General features: G+C 41.7%; 3 protein-coding genes across 6 annotated transcripts in view; 1 reads left to right on the top strand and 2 right to left on the bottom strand.

Moving 5' to 3' along the window:
* cpne1 (copine I) overlaps nucleotides 1–2,926 on the bottom strand; it is a 31,273-nt gene extending 28,347 nt beyond the window's left edge. The window contains exon 1 of one of the 3 annotated variants that reach the window (XM_015958519.3): nucleotides 2,182–2,926. The gene's annotated coding sequence lies outside the window, so the exon portion shown is untranslated. The remainder of the gene's footprint in view (nucleotides 1–2,181) is intronic. The other 2 variants (XM_015958520.3, XM_015958523.2) reach the window with 2 other exon arrangements.
* Nucleotides 2,927–3,149: 223 nt separating this feature from the next.
* Nucleotides 3,150–10,004, bottom strand: nfs1 (NFS1 cysteine desulfurase). 2 transcript variants are annotated; one of them, XM_015958526.3, is made up of 14 exons: nucleotides 9,459–10,004; nucleotides 9,186–9,380; nucleotides 8,400–8,476; nucleotides 7,986–8,102; nucleotides 7,735–7,818; nucleotides 6,737–6,889; nucleotides 6,576–6,669; nucleotides 6,285–6,419; nucleotides 5,973–6,130; nucleotides 5,796–5,901; nucleotides 5,625–5,706; nucleotides 5,477–5,560; nucleotides 5,141–5,230; nucleotides 3,150–3,804 (listed from the first exon to the last, which is right to left on the bottom strand). In XM_015958526.3, exons 2-14 carry the CDS (start codon nucleotides 9,289–9,291, stop codon nucleotides 3,741–3,743), a joined length of 1,350 nt encoding a protein of 449 aa, XP_015814012.1. In that variant the 5' UTR covers nucleotides 9,292–9,380; nucleotides 9,459–10,004; the 3' UTR covers nucleotides 3,150–3,740. The 2 variants fall into 2 exon arrangements, with proteins under 2 accessions (XP_015814012.1, XP_015814013.1); XM_015958527.3 differs by having other exon boundaries at nucleotides 9,186–9,348; nucleotides 9,459–9,545.
* Nucleotides 10,005–10,320: 316 nt separating this feature from the next.
* On the top strand, nucleotides 10,321–22,637 carry ccndbp1 (cyclin D-type binding-protein 1). The gene is made up of 11 exons (XM_015958528.3): nucleotides 10,321–10,502; nucleotides 11,173–11,232; nucleotides 12,773–12,852; nucleotides 13,294–13,375; nucleotides 13,659–13,755; nucleotides 16,687–16,760; nucleotides 17,250–17,326; nucleotides 17,833–18,092; nucleotides 18,675–18,735; nucleotides 20,669–20,715; nucleotides 22,227–22,637. Exons 1-11 carry the CDS (start codon nucleotides 10,415–10,417, stop codon nucleotides 22,333–22,335), a joined length of 1,035 nt encoding a protein of 344 aa, XP_015814014.1. The 5' UTR covers nucleotides 10,321–10,414; the 3' UTR covers nucleotides 22,336–22,637.
* The last annotated feature ends 3,830 nt before the right edge of the window (nucleotides 22,638–26,467 follow it).

The raw sequence follows: 26,467 nt of genomic DNA, 5'->3' as shown, positions 1-26,467 counted from the left end.
GTCAAATAATTTCATTCAGAGTAAAAAAAGAACAATCATATAAAATATATGTTCAATGCAGTATTATTTTAGAGTTGCAAGAAAAAATGTATTTAACCGTGAACCAGGCAAGAGTCAGAATACGAACCTCATCATGACGACTACAAATAATCGATTTAGAACTGGCCTAGACTCAACTTTTCTCTTCTATCTCAGTAACCCAAAGGACAAAGTAGGATCCACCCAACCAGCAACTGCAGAAACCATTTCACAATCAGTAACACTCAAGAATTTAACCAACAATCTCAGCAGAATCCCAGACACGTATCGCCACATGTCACCAGGCAGCACATAAGCACCTTCTTTATATCAAAAGAAACACGCCAATAACAAAAACATCAACAAAGCAGTATCTTATCAGCAGCAACAGCATTAACACATCAGAAACGCATAGACACATATTAGCCATTTTGAAGAGAGGTCAGATACACGAATCCAGAGCATGATTAGCATCATGTAAACCACAGCAACGTTCAAACCTGAATGCCAGCACAGCATAAATAACAGCATCAGAAAAGAAAATCAAAGAAGCAACAAGGTACGATGCAATGTTTGGCGATCAATGATGAAATACGCAGCTCAGCCGAGTGAACGCAAATGGAGCAGCACTTCCAGCTCCATCAAACAAACTTTATCACTATCCAGGATGGACAGGATCACTGTATTCTCTTGGTCATGCGGAGATGAAAACCAATTTAAATAAAAAATGCCTGAAGTCACATTTTAACACCATGCTTGACGTCAACATTATCCAAAGTGAAACCAGCATTCTGATCAGGGTCAATTTCTACAGTGCTTCTTTAAAATAGATTATAAAAGTTGTTTGTTTTCCATTTTAAAATCAACACAACTAACACATTTCACTTAGCAAAAATCAGCATCAAAGTACCAAGAAGTAGGTGAAACAAACAGTAAAATGAGGTGAAGGTACACTGGAAAGGAAAACAGCAGCTAATATGGAAACAAAATCCCGAACCTCTAGACATAATTCATCCAAGCCACGTTTTCAACTAAAGGAGCAGGGAAGCAAATTGAAAATGAAATTTTCTCCACAGGAAGTGCAACACAACTAGCCTAGTGAACTAGACCAAATTCTTGCTTTGCAAAGTTAAATAATACATTTATTTAGTCTGGCTTGCCAGGCTACAACACAACTGCAATACTGTATATTCAGAAACGAGCAATAAAATGCCATCTTCACAAGCTGAAATACACAAATGCCCATTTTAACCACTGCAGGGTTCATTTCCAGAGCACAATGTTACTGAAAACAGCAGAACAACTCGAGTAACCCCAAAGATGATCTCAGCTAACCAGCAAACACGTGACACATAATCAGGCCCACACTGCGCTTTTCACCTCAAATGCATAAGATTACGTTTACACAGAGCTTCACCTTTTATCCCAGAGCACAAATAATACAAGGGTTTAGGAGAAAATAAGTATTCTATTTTTGTCTTCAGTATCATGCACCAACTGTAGCCCTACGCCATTTAACGGCACACTCCTGTAAATAAGGAGAGACAACAGATAAGTGTTAAATACCAGAACCACTTACAGTTTCAGAATCAGCAAAGACATGAAAACTGTAAAACATTAAATCATCACACTGTACTGGAACCTGCAACTCATGAGGCCCCAATTTAGAGTGATACTTAGTCTTAAATAAAAAAACGTAATTAAAAAAATAATAATAAATGCGTCGCTTTTATTAGTCCATGTCACCTCAGCAGTGGTGAAGCGTGGTTGTAATGAGCTTCCTGTCCGTGCCAGAGATCCAAGTTTGTTTATTTTCGCACAGGAAAATGCTAAAATAACGATGGCTTATTTGTAATTTCTCAAAAAAAAAAACTTGGGAAACGATCTTAGAGCTGCAAACTGAATAGTTTAACCAAAGCAACCAAAAAAGGTATAACAAACACTAAATCACAATAAAACCTCTGCAGACAAAAGCTAAAATCACAAATAAACCCAAATGATGTTCTTATTTTCGCTCCTTCGCAGGCTACGTCCCGTTAGCACGCTAGCCGCTAACGAAACCAGTTTTTTGCGAGTTTTGGAGCAAAAACAACAATCAGAATGCGCCTTTTTATAAACACTGACGTAACATCATTCGGTAGCCTGTCACTTATGGAACCTTACCGAGAATTTTGACAAATAACACAGAGAAAAAAAATCATTAACAGACGTCTTTTCTTCTTTCAGCAGGATGCTACAACACGAAATGTCGGCTCAAACACCGCGACAACGTACGTAATCTCGCAGGGAGCCGCTCGCTGTTCCAGGGTGATGCCGCGCCCTATCGGTTTAAAATGAAATGACTGAAAAACTCCCCACTTTATTAGTATTTACAAAGTTGACGCATTCGTAGACATACAATACGAGCCCTTAACCTAATATTCTTTCCATTTAAAATAAGAAAAATTTGATATTCATCCTAACCCTAAATCAGAACACCACTAAAATATAATTCATGTTAAGATTTGAATATTTTGTTCCAACTTAAAAATGGAAAACTCTAAAAGTGGCTTAATTAAATATGTCAACATTGCAGCTTTAATAATCACTCAGCATGACTTTTATATCAGTGTGTGATTAACAACACTGGATAACAATGGAAGTTTCAACCACCCGTGACAATACAGCAACACTTTATAAACCCATACACACTGACAAGGTGCTACTTAAGCAAAAGTTTTGATTTGAACAAATCCTCTCATAAGTGTTACCTTGTAATTTTCAACAGTTATTAAAAAAGTGCCACACATACACCTACTCTGGGTCGAAATTCAGTTTTGTTAGATCACAAAGCTTAGCCGCATTTATTGATGGTAGGTAGGCAAGTGTCTGCATTTGCCGCTGCTGACCAATCACACCAGAGAAAAGTGCTAAAATGAAGAAATCCCCAATCCCATTCACAGCTGTAACATTAATGGGCATGCTGAATTTTTCCTCACTCCCTCTGTAGTTTCAGCACTTGCAGGTACCACCGTGTTTACATTTGATCCACTCCATTCATAGATTTGAGGATGCACGTGATTTAACATATAATAGAATCATTGTAACCAGCTCTATGATGCTAGTGAAGAAGCTCCTAGACTCAGGAAACATTGCTGTAAAGGCTGCATTTATTTACTGCATGCTAAAGTGTGAAAGATGAGTTAATAATGAAATGTGGACTGGGTTAGTCAAAGACATCAGGAGATGACAGCACACAGACACAATAACTGCTGGAACTCCATCAGCCAGGGAAATGGGGTTTCAGCTCACAATTGGTTAAGTAAAAAAATTCAGTGTCTTTCAAAGTGGCATGAGCTACAAGTCCTGCAGACTACATTCACCACCACTTAATCGCAGTTTATAAACTCGATGCAGAAAACTGTAAAAGCTGATATTCTGCAGGAAATCTTCAGTTCTCAAAACTCAGACTCCAGTGGTGGCCTAAAAGTCTCTAAACAGTTGTGTAATCAGGAAAATCCTCACTGGAGAATGACCGGAACAAGCAGAGGCTGCAGTGTTGATCATCAGTCCTAAACACTGGAGGAGCTTCTAGAAAAAATACGGAGCTCAGCTAAAAAGCAGACTGTACAGGGAGTTTGTGCGTGTTTGTGTTGAAGAAGAAAAGCTGGACCGTTCCAAGTTTTTCTTGGGAACTGTAATCATTTTCATCAGCTGGGAACTGGACAGGAAGTGAACTGGATTCAATGTTGGGTCCACTTGATGCTCTTCAGGTCGATTCCTTCCTGAACCATCTCCCACAGAGGACTTGAAGACAGAAAGTGAAGGAAAATTGTTACGTTTACAGTAATTATTGCAGTGTTACCCATTTGAATTTGATTAAAACTGATGTTCAATTTTGATGAAGTAAGTAAAGTAAGTAAGTAAGTAAAAGTTTATTTATATAGCGCCTTTCACAGATATAAATCACAAAGCGCTGGTTGTAATGAGCTTCCTGTCCGTGTGTGTGTGTGTGTGTGAAGCTGTGTGTGTGTGTGTGTGTGTGTGTGTGTGTGTGTGTGTGTGTGTGTGTGTGTGTGTGTGTGTGGTATCGTCTGTATGCAGCCTGCCTGAGCAGCACTGGGCAGAGTGGAAACATGGTGTCAGTCATATCTGTGCCTGAGAAACTGCCCAAGGACAAACTCAACTCTAGTGCACTGCAGCCATGTCAGAAACATTGGCTAACATAGCTAATACCAGCTTAGCCACTAGCGATGGCTGATGTGAATATAAATGTAGAGCAGATTTTTGGGCTGAAGAGGGCACATCAACGATGGTAAAGGGAGACTAGGCAGATTTGGATTGCTTTTAGCACCCCCTAGTGTCTGTTTGTATAACCAAGAGCAAAATTTATCTCTGCGCTGTGCGTTCATCTTTTTAACACTTGATAGCTGAAATGTCTCCCAGCCTTCTTTAGTGTCTACAGGTGATTCATCACTAAATAAAACACATCAGCTGTGTTCATGATCTAAAACATGCAGGTAATGTGCTGGAAGCAGACTGCAGCGCCAGGTATGTCAGCTCATTTTTTCTAAGTCCCAACAGACCAAACCGGCAACTGTGAAGTGTGATATTCTGGCCACAGGGGGCGATAGGAGCTGGGTGGCCTTTCATTAACCCTGTAAAGGGTCACTTTAGCACATACAGGCTCAAGAAAATTATTTAAAAATATGAAAAAGTTGCAAAGTATGCCTTTAAGGCAGAATAGTTATATTTTAAATAAGATGCACCAAAATGCCAAATCAATGACTACACGTGTCTACAGCACCAATAGACCTCGTTTCAACAGTTTATCAGCAAAAAGAGTTGATTTGGGGGTGACTTGCTCTTTAAGGACTGTCATATATAACTTGTGTCTAAATGAACGTTTGCATGGAAGCTCATAGCTGTAGGATCACTCTCCAAAAACACATCAGGTAAAAGAGTAAAATGAGGTTTTCAACTTTCTGCCTCTTTTTCTTCATTCAAAACATGAAAAAAAATCTAAAATGAATTGTCAGTTTGTGAGAGAAAATGCAACATTTGTCCTCTTTATGAATTCGAACCTCACATTTCCAAGTTGTCAAAATTACTTCCAACTTAAAGATCCTAACCCTAAACTCACCTCATTTCTCTGAGCCTACGGACCTGCTGGATGCATTTTTCCGCTGTGTAGTCGACTTCTTCTTCTGTTGTGAACCTGCCAATCCCAAACCTGCAACAACAACCAAGTATTTTTTATTTTGAATTGTTCTAGAGCTTTAATAACAGAACACCCCCATCACCCAACTTCCGTACAATTTAAGTTTAGATTATGCATTTCTTATGAGCTAAACTCTAATTAGAAAACAGCATAAATACACACTTTGCAGGACTGACATTGTATACAAAGAAGAGGTAAATTAAGGTTGAAAAGAACAAATAAAATCATAAGAAACATTCTTCTATCAAACATTTATACCTGATGGAGGAGTGAGCCAGGTCTTCATCCGCTCCAATGGCTCGGAGGACGTACGACGGCTCCAGAGACGCTGACGTACATGCACTGCAGCCACACAAATGTCATCAATGCAAATTAAACTTTTAAACATTAAAAGTGTGAGTCTGACCTTCCAGATGAGAGGGCAACATCCTTCAGAGCCATTAACAGACTCTCTCCCTCCACATAAGCAAACGAAAGGTTTATGCAGCCTGGAAACACAAAGTTCATAAAAAAAACTCGACTCCAACCAAAACTCGGATACTAAAGATGATCCACACAAACATAAGGGTGTATTCACCCGGATACCGCTGCTCCGGGTCTCCGTTCATCACAACTTCAGGAACTTCTGTCATGATTCTCTTGATCAAACGATCAGCAAGCATGGACACTCTGTGGTGATCGTACTAAACTCAAACAAACGGACATTTAATGGGTGTTTGCTCCATGAAAGAAAAACGTTTTCATGTGTATTCACCTCCATCTCCTTCTGGGCGACGCTGCAGGCAGCTCCCAGTCCGACCACCAGGGGGGTGGGAACAGTGCCCGAGCGAAGGCCCCTCTCCTGGCCTCCCCCGTTCTGCAGAGGCTCCAAACGGACCCGCGGCCGGCGGCGCACATACAAGGCCCCAACACCTAGACACATGCATCGCAGTCAAATAAACAAAAAAATTGTACAAAATGTGTTTTGCTTACATTCCTCTTGCAAATATCTGAGTTTAATATATCATCAAACTAAACACGAGTGAACTTTAGTATGCTGTAACCTACTGATGAGAATAACACCAACCTTTGGGTCCATAGATCTTGTGACCACTGATGGACATCAGATCAACCTTCCAGTCAGAGACGTTGATGGGAATCTTACCGACAGCCTGCGCAGCATCAGTGTGGAAAAAGACTCCTTTGGACCGGCAAACTTGGCCTGCCAACAGGAAACGTAAAGCTTGCTGAATAAATAAAGCTGGTTCAAATTTTCCATAACGTCACAGTAAAACAGATTTACTCTGTTACACTAAACAAGAGTGAATTAATTGTGTTATTAAGGTTTAAACAACGAAGAAAGTGTTGCCATGGTTACTTATGTCTTTGATGGGTTGCTTGACTCCAATCTCGTTGTTGACCGTCATCACCGACACCAAAGAGGTGTCAGGGCGGATGGAGGCTTCTAGAAGCTGGAAAACAGACACAGTGACATCTACAATGTTACACATCAATGCGCAGTCGTACGCAGTTCTGTACCTCCAGGTCCAGCAGTCCGTTCGTCTGGACTGGCAGGTAGGTAACGCTGAATCCTTCGGCCTCCAGGACTCGGCATGAGTCCAGGACACATTTATGCTCCGTCTGTGTGGTGATCACGTGGTGCTTCTTGGACTTGTAGAATCTAGCCACGCCCTTGAGGAGGAAGCAACAGAAAGTTACATCTGATGTCTGTAAAACGTCCTCACAGGCTTTTACAGTATTTTCCACTCCTAATCCTACTTTTGTTCTGTAAATAACTCATAATAGCTCTTTTTTTGTTCATGAAAAACCGAAGTGTGCAGCCGTTTGGCTGAAACTGTAACAGAGGAAACACTGGGGAACGGTTCCTTAACTCATTCACTGCCAGCCGTTTCCTGATCACTAACGGCCTTCGCTGACAGCGTTTCTCACCGTTTCTCACCGTTTTTACAGTTTTTTTAAGAGTCACAGAACGTTGCGCGCTAGCATGATGTCGATGCCAAAACAACCAAAACAAAGAGGAGACTCACCTCTTACATCAGGAAGAAGCCGTATGTTTCGAGCGTTATCCGTTCTTTCATAATCCATTGTCGAATTGTGATCGGGAGACGCTTTTCTGGTTTGCGCCTCACTTTTTTTTACAGGAATGGCCCAAAACGATCTCCAAACACATGGATGTGTTGCTTCCTGATCATGTGATGTGTGACATATGCGGATGAAGATCGGCTTCAGGCCTGAGATGTTTGTTCTCTCAGCGCGGGGGCTCCTTCCGATGCTCAAACAGTAAAAAAAATTGCAAATGACGACTTTAGTCGTCATTGGCAGTGAACGGTTGGATCTAAAATGATGACTTTAGTTGTCAATGGCAGTGAATGAGTTAAGGACCCTGAGCTTCTAAAAGCCACATAAACTACTTTCAATACAATGAAAATTTCTGTTGTTACCCAAAACAAAATGAGATGACGCTGGCAGCAGGGGGTGTGTGTAGCTAGATAATGAAGAAAAGTTAAAAAACACACCTTAATGGCTATGTTGTTGGACTCTGTGGCTCCACTGGTGAAGATGATTTCTCTGGGATCAGCTCCGATCAGATCAGCAACCTGCTGCTCAGAGGAACAGGGATAACATTTAACTGCTGAAAGAAAACAAAGATCCCAAATGCTCACAATGTGCATTTGGGATCTTTCTAATTGTTACAAGAATGCTGAAATAACTTCTGCTCCATTCCTAAATACTAATAATGTGACAACTTCTCCTGCAGTGTCTCTACCTTCCTGGCGTTCTCCATGGCAGTCTCGCTCTCCCAGCCATAGGCGTGTGTTCTGGAGTGAGGGTTACCATAGTAATTCACCTGGTATGGCAACATGGCATCAAGCACCCGGGGGTCCTGAACACACAGGAATAAAGAAACAGGAATGCAAAGAAAGAACAAATCATTCTCTCGGGTATTGAGTCAGATGTTCATTCATTTATTGAATTACAAAACAAGTTACTTATTGTGATAAAAAGGGTGTGTACACATAAAAATGAGCTTCAAACATGCTGATCAAATCAAATACAAATTGGTTATATGAAGGTAAAGTCACACAAATAACCATCATTTTAGCCCAAAATTAAATAGTTGTCACATGATAAGTAACATTATCTTTTATGACGCACAGCAGAACACACGAGTTACAGTTACCATGGGAGTGGTGGCCTGGAAGTCCATGTAAAGAGGCCGGAGCTCATCTTTCTCCAGCTCGTGTTTCTTGATCAACTCTGCAGCAAAAAACACAAATGTACACATTATTCTTTCAAGATTATTCTGTACGTATTTGCCGTACACCTACAATTGTTCAACAATTGCCGCAAGTAGGGTATCAAGGTGCTTTGTTTAGTTGGATGAGCCTAACTTCACAGGAATGGTTTCCATAGTAGCCAAGTAGGCAGAGTCAAACAACATTTCTGCAAGAAATGTCTAGATTAATAATAATCTATCCAGATTAATTATGTTTTCCAAATTGTAGTGTATGTTTTCTAAAAAGGAAACTATAAACTCTGGACTTTGATACTTCTCAGCTCATCTGAAATGTTTTCTGTTCCTGTGCTGGACAGCGGAGCGTTATCTGAAGTTAACTAGTCTATTGTTTCTGTAACAGCTTTGCCCATTGTGCTTTTTGTCTTTCATTTGGCTGAATATGATTACAATCAATCTAGCAATAATATCAGTTATTAATAATCAAAACTATTAGTTATTATTTTATATTACTTCAGTTTTAAAGTCATTAAATACTTTATTGATGAGGATGCACTGTCCCAGCTCTAACCCAACACACGCTCCACGTTACTTGATTTGACCTGGACTTAACACACAGTAGGTGTTGTGAAGTTTCTCGTCACCCCAGCAAAGTGCGTCACTTTGGGATTAGCTTAATGCTAGATACTCATAGGAAAACGAAGAGGCCAGTGTGTTCCGTTATGCTGTTACCTTTCTGCTTGGAGCTGGCGACGGACCGCTCACAGCCCAGCCGAAAAGGAAACCAAGAGGCGGGCCTCAGAAGCCTGGAGGACACGGTCCTTCCCGGGGAAAGCATCTCGGCAGGCTGGGTTCGGCGAAGACCTGCTGACCTCCGTCAACACCAACACGTTGGCTGCGACCAAATCAACAAAGCAGTTCAGCCACCTAACCCCAGCGTTAAAAAAAGAGAACACTATTTAGAATTAGTGCTCTAAACGCGAAAATATGTGGTTTCAAACTTACTGTCTGTCACTTTAGACCCAGGTTGCAATTAAATGGATCATCGCAAGTTAAGTTACAAAACAAAGCTAACTTCCGGTAGTGAATTTCAAAATAATTTTAAAACGGTGCTAACTATTTATTGATGGAAAACGTTTAAGCAACTTTATAATTTTACGTTATTTTGATTTGCGTACAGTTCACAATAGCAATTTCACAGATGAACTTTAACCTCGTCTTTTAATCTTTTTTGGATGGTAACTACAGACTTGTCACAAAATTCAACAGGAAACAAGGACGGGACTTTCTGCGGTTTCCCTGCTCTCCCATAGGCCAAACTGGATTTTTTGTTGTGGATTTAAAGCGGGGCTATTGGCAATTTTAGTTTTTTGATTGGCTACAGTCCAAGTTTTATGACCTTTTTGCCATTTTATATGAATGTAATGAACACTGTTTCTTATGTGCATGGGTTTATTAAATACACCCATTAGGTTTCACAAACCACCAACTATATTTCAAGGACTCTGCTATTAATATAGAACAATCTAGTCCAGATTTGAAGAATCTAAGTGTTGTACTTGTTAAGCTACACATGTTCCAATGTAATTCAGATGCAATCTTTGTGCTGAAAACGCACTTTTTAAACATTAAAAAAAATCATTAGTTTTAAGCATCATCGACATAAATATAAGCCTAAGGATTTAAGCCTAATGTTGTCATTTCAGAAAAATCAAGTCCAGGTATGAAGAGTGTTGTAGTTTCATATTTAGTGAAGATTAAATATGCTCAGGGAGTGGAAGAATATATACAGTATCTGTGGTTTTCACTGTAAACAATTTCACCGCATTTTATTCTTCTGCTTCCGGGGGATTGATTGTTTCGCTTATTATATTCCCCGGATCCACGTTCCGGGCTTCTGTAGTTCCACAACACTCGTGTTAGCGCAGCATTGCTAACGCTTTTCCTCAAACTTCGTCGTCATGAGTGCTGATAATATCAACGGGAGTTTGTCCGTACCTTTACGAAATGCTTTGAACTCCATTCAGTGTATCAGAGACCGAGTCAGAGGTAAATTTAAGACACATTTCTTACCTCATTAAAAAAACTCAGTATGCCAGTGTTAGTGCCAAGCTAGCAACAGTCTTTGTTGTTTAATGTGTATAGTTGGCTGCATTTAAAACAACTTAAAACGGAAAACGGTGCAGTCGCCTTTTAAACAGCCCACTAAAGACAAATAAAATGAGAAAGTAACTTTTCAAATGCCAAGCAGGGATACATTGTCACGCGTCATCTAGCCATCCACCGTTATCTTATTGAGCCAGACAGGTTTCGTTGCTACGTAAAAGCCCCTCAAATTCTGCGAAAACCAAACATATAATAAACCTGTAGCTTAAAAAAGCAAGTTGGCCAGCTGAATGATCCTTATGAGAAATTGATGTAGTGGATTCTGTAACGTGTCATTCCCAGTGACTGTAGTAAGAGACCTCATTCCTCAGAAATGTATTGGCAGTAAACCAAACTGAAGGTTATCCTGTATATAATTTCATATATTTCCATTTAAGTGTTTTGTTGTTGTTGTTGTTGTTTGGGCTAGGGTTATACAACGTAAATAAATAACCTTTTTACTTTTACCTCAATGAAACATTTGGTCTGACCTAAAGCAGCTTCCAGATAGAAGCAACATAATCACAAAACACATGTTTAAAAGTGTAATTACAACCTTTGATTTTCTCTGCAGATGGAGAGTCAAATGAATCAGATGGAGATTTCAACCTTTCTAACTTCTGGGACACTTTGAGTTGAGTATATGAGAATTCTCCTCCTGCCACACGTTCAACTCCTTGACTCTTTTTCTTAGGTCCGGGGTGTCAAACTCAAATTCACACTGGGCCAAAATGAAAATCTGGGACGAAGTTGCAAGCCAAACTTAATATTTTTTGAAAAAGTGATGGCAAATTTGCACATTTTCTTTTTCAACATAAATGCAATTTTAAACTTTAAAATTTGGAAACAAACTTATTTTTGCATTAACTCTGAATGTGGAGCAACCAATTTACACATGAGCCAGTCAATTTGAAATGAAACACATCAGTGATTTTCATTACTTGTGGTATATTCAACATTTTTAAAATCTATTAAGGATTTATGTTTTCTTGTTGTTTGTTCATTTTTATTTGTTATTCTCCTTTTTTTCCTCCTGTAATAAGTGTCATCGCTGCTGTGACGTCTAGCTTTCCCCACTGAGGAACAATAAAAGGATTTTCTATTCTATTCATCCATCTGCAGCCTTTCCAGTTCCTGTTTTACTGTAGGTTAAATCTTTTCTCACGGGCCAACAACAACATAAAAGTATAATTTTATCTTAAATGAAATGCAATATCTCACCTGCTAACTTTCATGTTTTGGAGCAGAAAGAGAGCATAAAACCAAAATATGTAAAGCTCAGTTTGGTCCACTGATTTACTGTGATGCTCACCTGTTCCAGCCATCATGGGGTTGAGGAGCTCTGAGCTGAGGAGGAGACTTCATCATAATAATGACAACATTAGATGACAACAGGTGCTCACATAGGTTTGTGCTGCTGAACTTGGAGAGCGTCTGAGCAGCTTGACCACGTTGTTGTGTGTTGGGGAGGAAAAATAAAAACTACAGCAGCCACAGAGTCATGCCGATTTGAGCGTGTCGCTCGCTGGAGTTATATCAGCTCTGTCTGGAAGTTGGTTGGAAAACTTTCTCTTTCAGTCGTGAACACATTACTGAGCGGTTAAAATCTCAGTTTCTGGGCTTCAACGTCGGCAAATGGCTGAGATTAACTTGGCGCTGAGTGAGAGGAGTGTTTAGTTTGTCCGAGACAGCGGAGCTGCAGACACCGGCAGCAGACGCTGGAAGAAACACAAAGGAGGGGGCGCTTCGGCTCTGCTCTAATGCTGCAAAGCATCATGGGAGTTGTAGTCTTTGCGGTAAAATCGACCAGTGGGTCAGTTTTAATACATCTTTGATATTTATCTCACGGGCCACATAAAAATGCTCCGCGGGCCACATCTGGCCCGTGGGCCTTGTGTCTGACATATGTGTCTTAGGCCATTTTCTGTAGCACAAAGCAATTATCTCATTTGTCAATATTAAGGTTTTCAATTTTTTTTACAAAAGATTTTTCATGTTTTTTTTTGTATCAACGATCTTGCACTGTTGAGTACATAATGTGAACGTTACCTATTAAGGCAAGTCTCTTTTGCTCATCAGCTCTATCTGACTTACTATTATTTCTGACATTAGGACACTGTCATCTATACTATATAATCAAAAATTTAATCTATCTAACTGTTGTTTGTAATCAGACCAAGCAGTAAAGGCAGTGTCCCAGGAAGCCACTAAACTCAGCCTAGCCTTCTCCAGACCTCCGCTCCCCTCTTTACAGGTTAGTTTGTTTGTTGTTATAAGTTATTATTCACACAAAACGTAAAGGGACTGTATCATGTTATTTTACACCTTCCAGAACAACTGTCGGCACAGTATATGATAAAATGTTACCATTGGCACGATTAAGTTGTCATCATTTCTGAAATAGAATTTTATTTTTTAAGCCATCCCTTCAACCCAGTAAAAGGGCATTTGGATTTGATGAAGTCCTGTCTCCACCCATAAGAATTCCTCAATGGTACAAGGCTGCAGACCCGGAAACTGCACATTTATGCTGACATGTGCCACTCAGCGATTTCCTATTCACAATCTGTTTATTAAAATGTTTAAAACCTGAGCTAGATGTTCTTTCAAACTTTTCAGTCGTATATGTTTATCTTCCTATCGTTTCTCAGTCCTTCATGATTCAGGCTGTCATGTAAACTTTGTTGTACTGCAGGATGCTGAGAAGTTATCAGAGTCTATCCTGAAGAGCCTCCTGACTCTGTCCACCGTGTATTACTGGCTGCCCAAGAGCTATGGTAACACTCATTAACTACATGATCATTTCTGGGTTTTAATAGTTGACTATGGCTTTGTTTTCAAATTAGAAAATCAATTTTCATAAACATGTCTAAGTAGCCTAAGCAATAGTTACCCTTTTCTATATGTGGATAACCATCTGCTCTGCTTTTCTTGCACAAAAACACATAAGAGCTTGCCTGCTGGTTGAGATGAATTCATTTAAAACTGACCTAAATGTTTGTCTGCTGTCTAAATGAAGTTTGATGTGTTGTTTGGGTTGTGTGTCTCCCGGTGTCTCAGGTGTGACTCTACGTCGACAGGTCAGAGAAGCCACTGTTGGGGTTCTGGAGGGAGTTACACAACTGCTGGAGGTCATACTCAGCTTACCGCTACACAGGTAAACGCTACAGAACTCGGTTAAAACCATTTATTGATTTCACTGTGGAGGGCTTAAGAATTGAAATATCTACCACAGAGTGTAGAAAAAAATGTTAGAGACCAAAATGCAGAAATAAATGGCTATAACAAATATTTAAATCCTTTCGCCTTAATCCCACAAAAGGCTAAGAAGATCAAGCAAAATAAAAACGATACAAAACCAAACTAAAAGGACAACAGACTCATCAGAACTAAACATTATTCATTCTCAGTGTAGTGATAAAAATAGATTTATATCTATATTTCAAATGTGGTGTAGATTTAGCTTGTTTAGTTGTTTATAATCTTATATTAATTAATCGGGGCACCACCAGTTTTGTGAAACTGTACCATTGGATTTAATATCTATATCTTCTCAATGTAATCGGCCTCAAAGTTAACATCAAAAATTAATCTGAAAGCTGAATTCTTGTCAGAATGCGTCGACTATTCTCGAGATCGCTAGACAATGATCAGGCATGATTTAAGTTTTGTGAATTTATTACAAACAGCAGTTGAGACATGACAAAAAGTACCAAACACAGCTTATCGTTTCATGCATGGAATTAAGACAATTGTTAACCCAAAGCGTTATGGCAGTGATAGGAAATAACTGATCTGTATAAAAGGTGGAAACTTGGTGAACCACAAGATGATAGTAAATTGGGGAGTGATTTTTACAGGGGAAACACGTGAATTTTCATGTGTGTTTGTGGGAAGTGGTGAAGTGTGGCTTGTGTTTGTGTGTGTGTGTGTGTGTGTGTGTGTGTGTGTGTGTGTGTGTGTGTACCTTGCATCAGGGTGTGAAACATGTTTTACGAGCTCACAGTAAATGTTGAGTCCTTTGACAGTCGAACACGTCTAGAAGACGATGTTGTGAAAATCTCCTGGATGAGATTGAAGCTGAAGCCACAGGTCCAGGATGTCATCCAGCTGTTCACAAGTTTAGAAAGAAGTCATTTTTAATCAAGTTCAATGCATCGACATATAAATATTGGACATTGGGTTTCCATAGGCTCCAATAACACATTTTTGAAGATAAATGGGAGGTGGTCACCACCGCCATTTTGACCGTGTCACAGGTTCTGTCAAGCCCAGACAATTCCACAAAAGGGAAGAGAGGTGGAGCTGAGGGTGTGGCTGTAAGGCTGGGATCAACTGACGACACCCGGTCGAACTAGCTACAAGCTAACCTACAGCTAACGCGGAGGTGGGAGCTAAGCTAACGGAGGTAGCAACCTAGCTACAACCGGAGTTAACTGTGCACAACACCAGAGCTTCTGAGTCAGAGATACGCCGGGCTAACCGCTGGGTAAAACCGGGTGGAACACAGAGGTCTCCGAGAGCTCCACAAGCCGGCAGCCGCACAGCAGACAAGCGCCGCTGCGATCTGCGATGCGCAGAGCTGCCGCTGGGGAGAACCGGGTGGAAAGGTTTCCATCCCAGAGCTCCACAAGCCAGCAGCCCGCGCAGCAGACAGAAGCCGCGATCAGACAGAGATGCGCCGAGCTGCGGGGAGGGAAGAACTGGGTGGAAAACAGAGGTCTCCCAAGAGCTCCACAAGCTGATAGTCGGAACCCAGCTCCACCAACATGTTATATTTCAACCCATTTTCTAAAGTGCAGCATTATGTTAAATGCACTGGGTTTTACCCTATTACATTTAAATTTCATGGTTAATCAGTACATGTTAAAATCTAAGCTCAGCTCAGCAGTGACCTAAAATACATAAATATAATTTTACTTACCGAAAAAAATGAAGTGGTAACTCCTTGGATGCTCTATTAGTGCAATTAATGCCACAGCAAGTCATTTTGTCCAACAATTGCACAAATAATATCCAAAAAGAATGCACAAACGCTACAACTAATCCAGGCCAGACCGAGGCTCAGACTGAGGCCTTTCCCCGGAGCTAGCTCTGCGGTCACCTGAGTCTGATGCTCATTAATTATACAGAATTTTAGGCTTTTAGTACACTTATTTCTGCTGTGAAATTGGTATTTTTAACATGGGAGTCAATGAGGATTTGCTCGCTTCTGACACCAGCCCCCAGTGGATGAGGGTGGAACTGCAATTTATTTCATTTCCGGAGTTGCTTCAATTTTTCACCCGCATTGTGGGGGCTTGGGCTGGAAGCATGGGGCTGGGAACTCTCCTATTCAAATCATCCCCTGAGAATTCTAACTGAGCCAATAAGCGCTGAACAGCGTGTGTCACACACCACCATGCTGAGTTTCTTATAAACAACGAAGACGCCGTCTGAAGCAGAGTTCGCTGCGGCTCTTTCCTCAGTTCTAAATGACTTGAACACGTTTTTAAAACCGCAACAAGTAGACGTGTTAAAAGCCTTTCTTCTAAAGAAAGATGTTTGCGTCATCGCCAGACACCATTTTTTTACTACAGCTAAAAAACAACAGCGTTGCACATTAAATTTTGGCATTTCCTCCCCTTTTCTGATTGGTTATTCTTTAGCTGGCTTGTCTTGTCCCTCATGGGCCTCTCTGCTGTGAGTAACCAGACCAGTTCTCTGTGTAGACAGTCTGGCAGGCAAGGCCAATAATGAACTGAACTGATAAGTAGGTTCAATTGGAATGTTTACTTAGTGAAGTGCCTTCACTAGACAACGAGACGACTCTTGGCACTACACAAATACACTGAATTGATTTGAATTGAATCAAACAAAAATAATCTGGCACTGGGCGGTCTAGTTGAAAAAGTTCTATTCAGACTCCTCAAGATTAAAAAACAGATGCAAACAAAGAAGTTGTTGGAAGCTCTCAGGTAATAAGAACGAACTAATTTAACTTTCAACAAAACAAAAATAGTTTTTTCCTTCTATAGTCTTAATCTCCATCTTTGTGCATTTCACCGGTTTGTTTCATGCCTCTTCCTCCTCCTCTGCTGTCATCCAGTCTGACCCAGGAACAGCTCACATCAACAGGAGGAGTTTGGACTGCCTGTGACCTGTTTGCCCAGTTACCACGAGGTGAGCTGATTTCACAGGGGCAGTAAAAGGCTGTCCCTGCTCAACACTGTTTTATTTATTTGTTTCTGGCAGCAGACAGTAAGCTTTTCTTGTTTGAATCAAATTCTGGTCTCCTTCATTTTAATCACACATTTAAGAGAATTCTACTAGAAAAAAGTCATTTTTCTGCTTTAATATGATCAGTGTTCATAACACAAAGGCCAAACTGCTTTTTATTTAAATAAGCTCCATTGTTCGGATCAGTGGTGACTTCTTTAGGTCAGTTTTTGTTTGGTTTTAAAACTAACTTTTCATAGTAACCAGCTCCACAAACTGTAATATAATAAAATTGTAATATCCAGAATATTTTATGACACGGCCATATTTAATTAAATTCCTTCTAGTTTATCTTTCACCCCTGTAACTGCACGACTGAACCAAGCAAACGTTTTCTAGCAACATAATCTTCAGTTCCATCCTGTTTTACTGAGACAAAATGTTAATTTACAGATAATAAAGCAGCTCTGCTGGTGGTTCTGTCCGCTCAGATCGGAGTTGTGAAAGATGCCACAGAGGAGATTGAGCAGGTAAACACACACACACACACACACGCACGCACGCACACACACAGCGTTAAATCCACATCTTCTGGGCTCAAAAGCAGCTGATGACTTGCAGAGTCCGCCATTTTCCACAGGGCCAGCCTCGCTGTGCCGAGCGGGCTGGTTGGTAACCAGCAACGGTGCCCTCTACTAGCTGGTAGATGTAAACATAAACTAGTGTCATGCCCGTCAAAATAAATATTTGATTATTTTTTAATTAAAATAGAGCTTTTAAAGGAAATACTGTACCTTCATTCTGCACACCCCTAAACACCCTGTGGAGGAATTATTGTTAAAAATAACTTTTTATTGAATTGTTCCCATTCAATCTTTAATTCTGGGATACTTTATTGTAGTTTCTGGTCCTTTCGTGGAACTGTCCGAAGATATTACATGATTACTAACAGAATCTGTTATTTCTATCCCTAAATCAATTATAATCTTCATGAAAAATGTTTATGACTGTGAACTTGTGATACTGGACCCCACAGGCGTTAGCTGAGGCCCAGGACCCATTCAGTGACATACTGGATGATGGCGACGACGACGAAAACCCTCGAGGAAACCAGGACACCTACTGGTCAGAGAAGGACCGGCAGGTGATTGGTCCATGTCAGGGTCTGATGAAAGCATCGGCGGTGTGTCTGAGGAAACTCGCATCAGCCGTCCAAGCTAACGGCGACATCAACGTTCCTCAGAACGTCGCCCAGCTGGATGACCTGGCAGACATCAGCATGGAAATCAGCCCTGGGTAAGCACTCACACACATGCTGATAGCTTCTGCTGCACTGATGGCTAACAACAGTTAAAGGAGCTAGCTTAAGGACAACACAGCTGCTCGGTAAATAATAAAAATGAACCCAAAAATGTTTTTCTAATTGCAATAAGTTATATTGACGTTTACAAGCTCAATGGGGTGTTATATGGGCCATTCCCATCTGTACCGGGTCGGCCCGGGCCGGGTAGCGTAGGTTGTTTACATATCTGGGTGGCCTGGAATTTTCCCGGGCCAACCAAGGCTCATTCTCGGCCCTCTTCCCGAGGGGTACTGCTTCAGGCCGACCAGGGCCAACACGCCCACTGCTGACAGCAAATTCACACCTTCCATTAGAGCAAGCCTCTGATTGGTGGGTAGAATCAGCCCACATGGGCTTAAGGCAAGGATGTGTGGAATCAACCGGGCCAGGCTGGGGCCGACTGGGGCTACCCGGCCCGGGCCGACCCGGTACAGGTGGGAATGGGGCTTTAGGTTGATTAAACAGGAAGTACCTCTTTTTATAAGTGGTTATCTCCAGAGGAGTAATGTTCTGTGTCTGGTGTTGGTTCTCCTCAGAATCGATGATCTGGCGCTCTGTCTCTACCCCCCGATGGACTACAGTGGAGTGGACAGCAACGTAAGACCAGCCTCTCCTTTGCTCATTAAAAACAAGATTGAGTTGATGTTTTGAACATTGTCATAAATATTTAAATGAGGGTTGAATTTTTTAATTTGAGAGCTTATAATTATTGCGTGGCCGACTGGTTGAAGTTTGGCATTTTCAAATGGGAAAAATACTTTAAATAAAAAGGAAAAGACACCATAGAGTTTGGTGAGCAGAGGAAAGTGGATTTTTTAACTTACTATTTTAAAACGTGGCGAACGCAGATGCCGGGCTACCTTCACACCGCAGTTAAAACGCATCAGATCTGAAAGTTTTGGCCCTTATACGACTCATATTAGATTTTTTAGGACAGTCTGAGCTCTGATTTATTTATTTTTGGTCAAATTCATCCCAGGTCATTTTCATATGTGTTGCATATCTGATGTTTTTGGGAGTGACTTTAAACTGTCACGTTACTTAAAATCTGTTTTGCACGTCACCGACTCGGTGGAGATAAGTACTGACAGAGGTTTTCAGAGGTCTGTCCTTGTCAGTGCACTTCTTCACACCCTAATTCCCCGTTTCCTCACTCTGACTCCACATCTACATTGACTACATCAGTATGGAGGTAGCAGCCGCAGCTCCATTAAAGGCCATCGTTAAAATAAGGACTCTATTCTCTCAGTGTCCTTCTTTCTCCACTTAATTTGTTAAAATGTTGTCATTTGCAGGAATTGCTGAACGGAGGTACAAACGACGTGTTTGTAGCCGCCATTGTTACTTGTGCAATAGACAAAAGTCTTGACTTCAGCTCAGATAGATAGATAGAATTCTATGAGCTAGAATAAACTGCCATCAGGCACCTCTCAAACCAAGATGGGAGAAAGGGAGGTCGCTGCCCCCCCCCCCCCCCCCCCCCCCCCCCCCCGCATGTGACGTGCAGGGTCACGCATTCAGCGTCATTCGGAAGACACGTCAAACTGATGAAATTTCTTTTTCAGGACCTTTAGCTTTGATCTCACCTGCTTTTCGTCCCTGCTCAGCCAGTGTTTTCACCGCTCTGTCGAACAGCTGGCTGTCTCTCACCGTCCCCGTAAAAAGGCGACTAATCTGTTTGTCCGCTCGCATGGCCAAAAGCTCCATGGTCTCCACGTCCGTCCAGTTTGCCATGTTGTAGGTGGTTGAAAGATACTAGTGAGAGGCCATGTTGATCTGTGTTTATATCCCTTCCGGACGGCACTCGGCGCGCAGTATACGTCACTATGTATATAAACACATTTATATATAAATATCTATGGCTCCAAGGGGATTAGCGGGGCTGACACGCATTTTGCCGTCAGAGGCGAAGGGGCTCACCATCCATCTTGCCTCATTCACGCCTAGATCCATTCATCACACAGAGTGTATAGAGTTAGTTAGCCTTGTTTGAAATTGTTTAGAAATAAATCTTCTTAAACTTTAAAACTTCTCTCTCTCTCTCTCTCTCTCTCTCTCTCTCTCTCTCTCTCTCTCTCTCTCTCTCTCTCTCTCTCTCTCTCTCTCTCTCCCCCCCCATCTATCCATCCATTGTCTGAACCCGCTTGTCCACGTAGGGTCACGGGGGGGCTGGTGCCCATCCCCAGCAGTCAATGGGCAATCAGGCGGGGTACACCCTGGACAGAGTGCCAGTCCATCGCAGGGCAACACAGAGACACACAGGACAAACAATTAATACACACACACACACAACTAAGGACAATTTAGACAGACCATAGCAGTCATATTTTTGGACTGTGGGAGGAAGCCGGAGTACCCGGGGAGAACCCACGCATGCACAGGGAGAACATGCAAACTCCATGCTGAAAGACACCAGGCTGGGAAGCGAACCCAGGACCTTCTTGCTGCAAGGCAACAGCTCTAACCACTGCATCACTGTGCAGCCTATATTTATTTATTTATTTATTTACTTATTTATTTATTTCCCTAGGTGTCTAAATTGGCAGCACTTTTAAGGAAACTTTTGGAAATTATCAGGTAAGTTTGATTAACTTTTGCCATAAACAAAAGATCCACAATCAAAGCTAAATGTTCGTTGATAAGAAGTTGATTCTGAGAATTGTTCTTATTCAAGATTAAACCTGGCGGTGAACCAGTAAACACTGTTGGCTGTCTGACACAGGAACATTTGAGAGTAATGAAATGATGCTGAGAGGCGAAAGGTGTAAACTGCAAACAGCTGACAGTCAGTTGTACTGTTGGGGTGTGTTGGTCTCCCAGACAGACAGCCGTGGGAATATTCGTGGAATGTTAATTACTCTTGTGACTAGAGGTCACAGAGCCAGTAGTTTCAGCAGGGATGTTGCTCCTGTTTGGTGATATTTTAAGTGTTTCCAAGAGAAGTCATTACTCTTTACTTGCAGAGCCACATTTTTCCTTTAATCCTCCCACTGTCTTTATGGGTGACCCCGCAAGGAAAGTTGACCATTGAGCAGGATTGATGGTTTATCCCTTGAGGTCCACTTGGCAGGGGTGAGGTGGTGCTCACTCCTCACCCCTGTCACATGGACCCAAGGGTTAAACCATCAACCCTGCTCAATGGTCAACTTTCCTCGCGGGGTCACACCCATTAGTACAGTGGGATGGTTAACTATAGTTATGCAGGGTTGTGTCAGTCATCACACCGTCCCACATAAGTTTTAACCAGGTGTTTTTAATGTTGGTAACTGCTCTTTTAATGTTAACCTTTTTGAGAGTATTTTTGTTTAGCATTATTATTCAGGGGTTTGTAACACTTAGCATAGCCGGTCAGGGACCTTTTGTCTTTGGATGGGTCTTTACAGTGAGATAATTAAAGCTTGCCCAAGTTTGTCTAAGAATATGCTGGTGAAGGTTCTCAGTCATCCAGGTCATGGTAATCCAAAAGGGTTCAAATGAAGGCAACTGGACTTCTTTGGTTTCTTGAAGACGTCTCGGATGAGAAGCGAAACGTTTTCAAGATACCAAAGAAGTCCAGTTGCCTTCATTTGAACCCTTTGGTTTATCTAAGAATCATTTTCAAACACTAGGACTCACCTTGCTGAGAAGTTTGAGTGTTTCACTTCTTACTTATTCAGTATTTCCACACGAGAAGATTTAATTCCATTCTTTATTATTATTATTATTATTTCATTTATATATATTTTTTGCATCAAATCTAGATTAAAAACTCATTTTAAATAATGTGTCATAACCCCGGGGAGAAAATCCTTCCTGGAACTGATCGAACCTCTTGCCTTGTGTCCTGTACGACACCGTTTACAGTTCAGACTGGATGAAAGACAAAGATTAATGTGACTTTTTATTTTATAGTTACGATACCAGCTGATGTCCTGTCTTATTGCGAGTGATTAATTTGATTAATCTATTAAAGCCATTGTGATCTGTTGTAGTTTTAGTTGTTCTAGTTTAGTTTAGTTGAAGGTGTGGAATAAAATGTTTATTTTCAAGGAAATATGGATATTTAAGTTTTGTGTTCTCACAAGTTTACCTTTTGTACACCCCACCAGGTCCAGTCATGTGTGTGCAGAGTCAGAACTGACCTGGGTTCAGTTCTTAGACGGCGCTGTTAACCACAACCAGGAGAAAGCCAAAGTTCTTATAGCACAGGACAGCTGATGTTGCTGTTACAAGTGTTTTAGTTGTGTGTTGTATGAGCGTGTGTGTGTGTGTGTGTGCGCGCGCGCATGTGTGCTTGCCTACAGCAAAGAGATTTGTGTTCTGACATTAACTCTTTTACACAAATGTTTGCCAAGAACAGCAGAGTTTAATAAATCTTGGTTTAAATCAAACCTCGGTCACCAGATGGACCGTAATACTTCACTCAGGCTGTTCTCAAATGGCCCTTGTGTTTGATGGCTAGAGTTAAGCTAACTTCTTGCAACTATAATTAAAATAAAATAATTTGATGAAACCAGAAACCATTTGGCTATGATCACTGTTATAATTTTTGTATTTTTTGTGCTTCCTGGACAGTTTTACTGTTTGTTCACAGCAACATAATGGGGAGCCTAAGTAAGTTATTTCCATATTCAGTACCATGGGTCATTTACCATGGGACATCTACTTCAGTACCATGGGTCATCTACCATGGGCCATCTACTTCAGTACCATGGGTCATCTACCATGGGCCATCTACTTCAGTACCATGGGTCATCTACCATGGGACATCTACTTCAGTACAATGGGTCATCTACCATGGGACATCTACTTCAGTACCATGGGTCATCTACCATGGGACATCTACTTCAGTACAATGGGTCATCTACCATGGGACATCTACTTCAGTACCATGGGTCATCTACCATGGGACATCTACTTCAGTACCATGGGTCATCTACCATGGGACATCTACTTCAGTACCATGGGTCATTTACCATGGGACATCTACTTCAGTACCATGGGTCATCTACCATGGGACATCTACTTCAGTACAATGGGCCATCTACTTCAGTACCATGGGTCATCTACCATGGGTCATATACTTAAGTACCATGGGTCATCTACCATGGGACATCTACTTCAGTACCATGGGTCATCTACCATGGGACATCTACTTCAGTACCATGGGTCATCTACCATGGGACATCTACTTCAGTACCATGGGTCATTTACCATGGGACATCTACTTCAGTACCATGGGTCATCTACCATGGGACATCTACTTCAGTACAATGGGCCATCTACTTCAGTACCATGGGTCATCTACCATGGGTCATATACTTAAGTACCATGGGTCATCTACCATGGGTCCCCGGAAATAAGAAAAAATGAATGCAAGTCAACGGGGCGATAAAAGCTATTTTCTAATCCACTTTGCTGTGTGCCATGGACTTCACATATGATGCCTGTGAATTTTAAAGACACATTCTGATGCAAAGAAAGCTTATTTTTGAACACGGGCAAAAGTTATTTTACATTTGGCGTGAAAATATGTTCAAGACTACAAATCCAGTCCTATCCAGTCCTTTGTGTCCTGTCTTAACGAGGTGAAGTCTTGGCTAAGGGCCAACGTTCTGCATCTGAATGAGGGAAAGACAGAGCTCATTGTTTTTCACCCCAACAGCAGAGCTGTGGGTCATTATGTTGATCTTGGCCCTCTTTCTCCCTACTCAAAACCAGTTGGCACCAGTTTGGGGGTGAAAATTGATGCTGGACTTAAATTTGATGCTCACATCAACTCTGTGATCCTGTCCAGTTTCTTTCACCTGAGACGCCTTGCAAAAATCAAGCCTATGCTGTCAAGAGCCCACCTGGAGTGGGTACTGCATGCATTTGTAATTTCTAGGCTTGATTACTGCAACTCTCTCTATGCAGGGTTGTGTCAGTCATCACTGCGTCGCCTACAGGTTGTGCAGAACAGCACAGCCAGGTTCCTGACTTGGACCAGGAAACGGGACCACATCAGTCCGGTTCTGGCCTCCCTGCACTGGCTTCCGGTCTGTTATTGTTCACACTTCAAACTCCTCGTCTTTGTTTATTATTTCATCCAGGGTGGTGCTCCCCCCCCTATCTAGCCACACTCCTGAACAGACATTCCCCATCACACGCTCTACACTCCTCCGACCAAGGCCTGCTCGCTGTCCCTCGTTCTAGGTGTCATACTCGCGGGGACCGGGCTTTCTCAGTCCTAGCACCGTCACTCTGGAACCAGTTGCCACCCTCAGTTAGGCTGTCCCCATCTCTGCCAGTCTTTAAGAGTCGCCTAATGTCACGGCTGCCAGCCTGAAGAGGGAAAAAGCAGCCAGGATCGCCCAGCTCTGGTGATTGACTGGACACCGCCCCTCCTCCTCCTCTCTTCCAGGCTGCTGAGGAGCACAGCTGAGCTGAATTCTCCTGATGAGCCACACCTAGGATAAAAAGGCTGTGCCTTCAGCAGTCTGGGAGGCAGCAGTGCAGGGGTTCTGCTGGCCTCCATGATTCGTTTTGTTTAAACGCCTTCATTTGTTTGTTCGATCCTTCGTTTTGATGAGTTTAACTTTTATAGTTGAAACTCTTGAGTGATCCAGAGGGATCGTTTTAAAGGTTAACTCTGTGATACAGTTTTATTGACTTTGGTTTTAAAACACCTTCTGTTCCGGTAAAACTTTTCAACATAAGTTTTAACCAGGTGTTTTTAATGTTGGTAACTGCTCTTTTAATGTTAACCTTTTTGAGAGTATTTTTGTTTAGCATTATCTTAATAATGCTCGCCATCTGTTTGCATTTGTTTTTACAACCTTTTATCACAGTTAAACCCATTTTAATTCCACTGTCGCAATTCTTATGTTACCCCCTCCTTCACATTTTAACACCTCCTGTCGGGGACATAACACCTAAAAACCCACCTCCTCCGCTTGGCGTTTCCTGAATGTGTTTGAATTTGGCCCTCTTTTATGTTGATTTTATTTCCCTGTTTTCATTGGTTCACTCTATCCCTTGTTTTACCCATTTGTCTTCTACAATTTGTAATTAGGCCCGAGCAGTGAAGCTGCGAAGGCCTATTGTATCTGCTCCGTTTATTATTATTATTTATTATTATTAGGCCCGAGCAGCGAAAGCGCTGCGAAGGCCTCTTGTTTTTGCTCTGTTTATTAGGCCCGAGCAGCGAAAGCGCTGCGAAGGCCTCTTGTTTTTGCTCTGTTTATTATTTTTCTTTATTATTATTTTTTGTTATTCTCGTGCCCCTTTGAACGGCTTTTTGGGGACCTTAGCATACCCCAAAACTCACAATATTTTGCAAACTTGTCAGGCCTGGTGAAAAATTTGATATTTTAAAGGTCCCAAAAAAATCGCACAGAAAATGACTGAACAGCGCCCCCTAGAAAGTGAAAAAAAACCCTCTCCATAAAGCTTAGTTTATCGTACAGTTATGAAATTTGGTACACTTGTAGTACTCAATAGTCCGCACAGAAAAGTCTCTTGCAAGCATGGTCAATATCAAACAGGAAGTCGGCCATTTTGGGTTGAAATGGCGATTTTTTGCCGTTTTTGCCGTTTTTAGGGTCCGTTGCTGATTGGATTGCTCGATCATTTTTCGCACGATCGTCTCAAAAATTGTGTAAAATTGCTAAGAAGGGATGGGCGAACAAAATGAGATGAGAATTCTGAGTTTTCGTATATGTTGAAGGGGCGGGGCCAGGCCTCGAAGTTTGACTACTCGCCAAAAATATTTAAATTGCTATAACTTCATAACTGAATAGAATAGAGTTACCAAACTTTCTGTGGTCATTCGTCATCAACCCACAAAGTTAATTGAATGGTCGGATGATGACATCACACAAGCCCCGCCCCCTCAGGACCAAAAAGATCAAGTTTTACTGTGAAAGGTCCCAAATTGCCCCATTTCACTTAATCACCACAAATTTGTAGCTGGTAACTCAAGACAAGTGGGGGTTGCTTGGCGTCACTTTATGGGAGTTTTCGGCAGAGGGCGGGGCTGTGGCGGCGCGGAGAATTCAGGCGTACCGCCGTGGCCTTACGTTTGCCTCCCATTTCGTCATTTCCAAAGATATCGTCACGAAACTTCTTGTGAGTGATCCTAGTCCGGCCCCCCAAAAGATCTAATGTGAACATCTGGTGGGCGTGGCCTATTTTCTGAAATAGCGCCCCCTAGGACCATTAAAACTGTCAGCCCCAAGCCATGCTTTGACTGAGGATTACGAAATTTGGTACACTAATGTGGTGTCTCAGGACCTACAAAAAAGTCTCTTGGAGCCAAGTGCAAAGTCGCACAGGAAGTCGGCCATTTTGGTCCAAGTGCGCGATTTAG

This window comes from Nothobranchius furzeri, chromosome 3 (genome assembly GCF_043380555.1).
Source record: "Nothobranchius furzeri strain GRZ-AD chromosome 3, NfurGRZ-RIMD1, whole genome shotgun sequence".
Classification (NCBI taxonomy): Eukaryota; Metazoa; Chordata; class Actinopteri; order Cyprinodontiformes; family Nothobranchiidae; genus Nothobranchius; species Nothobranchius furzeri.
This window is presented reverse-complemented; position numbering and strand designations above follow the sequence as displayed.

Bases quoted from the DNA above. Each gene is read 5' to 3' on its own strand.
- nfs1 (XM_015958526.3), bottom strand. From the start codon at position 9,291: ATGCTTTCCCCGGGAAGGACCGTGTCCTCCAGGCTTCTGAGGCCCGCC. The intron at 7,819-7,985 runs GTAGAGACACTG...TCCTCTGAGCAG, and splicing joins CCATGGAGAACGCCAGGAAG to CAGGTTGCTGATCTGATCGG. The intron at 6,131-6,284 runs GTTGGTGTTATT...GCATGTGTCTAG, and splicing joins CAAGATCTATGGACCCAAAG to GTGTTGGGGCCTTGTATGTG.
- ccndbp1 (XM_015958528.3), top strand. From the start codon at position 10,415: ATGAGTGCTGATAATATCAACGGGAGTTTGTCCGTACCTTTACGAAAT. The intron at 12,853-13,293 runs GTTAGTTTGTTT...GTTGTACTGCAG, and splicing joins CTCCGCTCCCCTCTTTACAG to GATGCTGAGAAGTTATCAGA. The intron at 18,736-20,668 runs GTAAGACCAGCC...TTATTTCCCTAG, and splicing joins ACAGTGGAGTGGACAGCAAC to GTGTCTAAATTGGCAGCACT.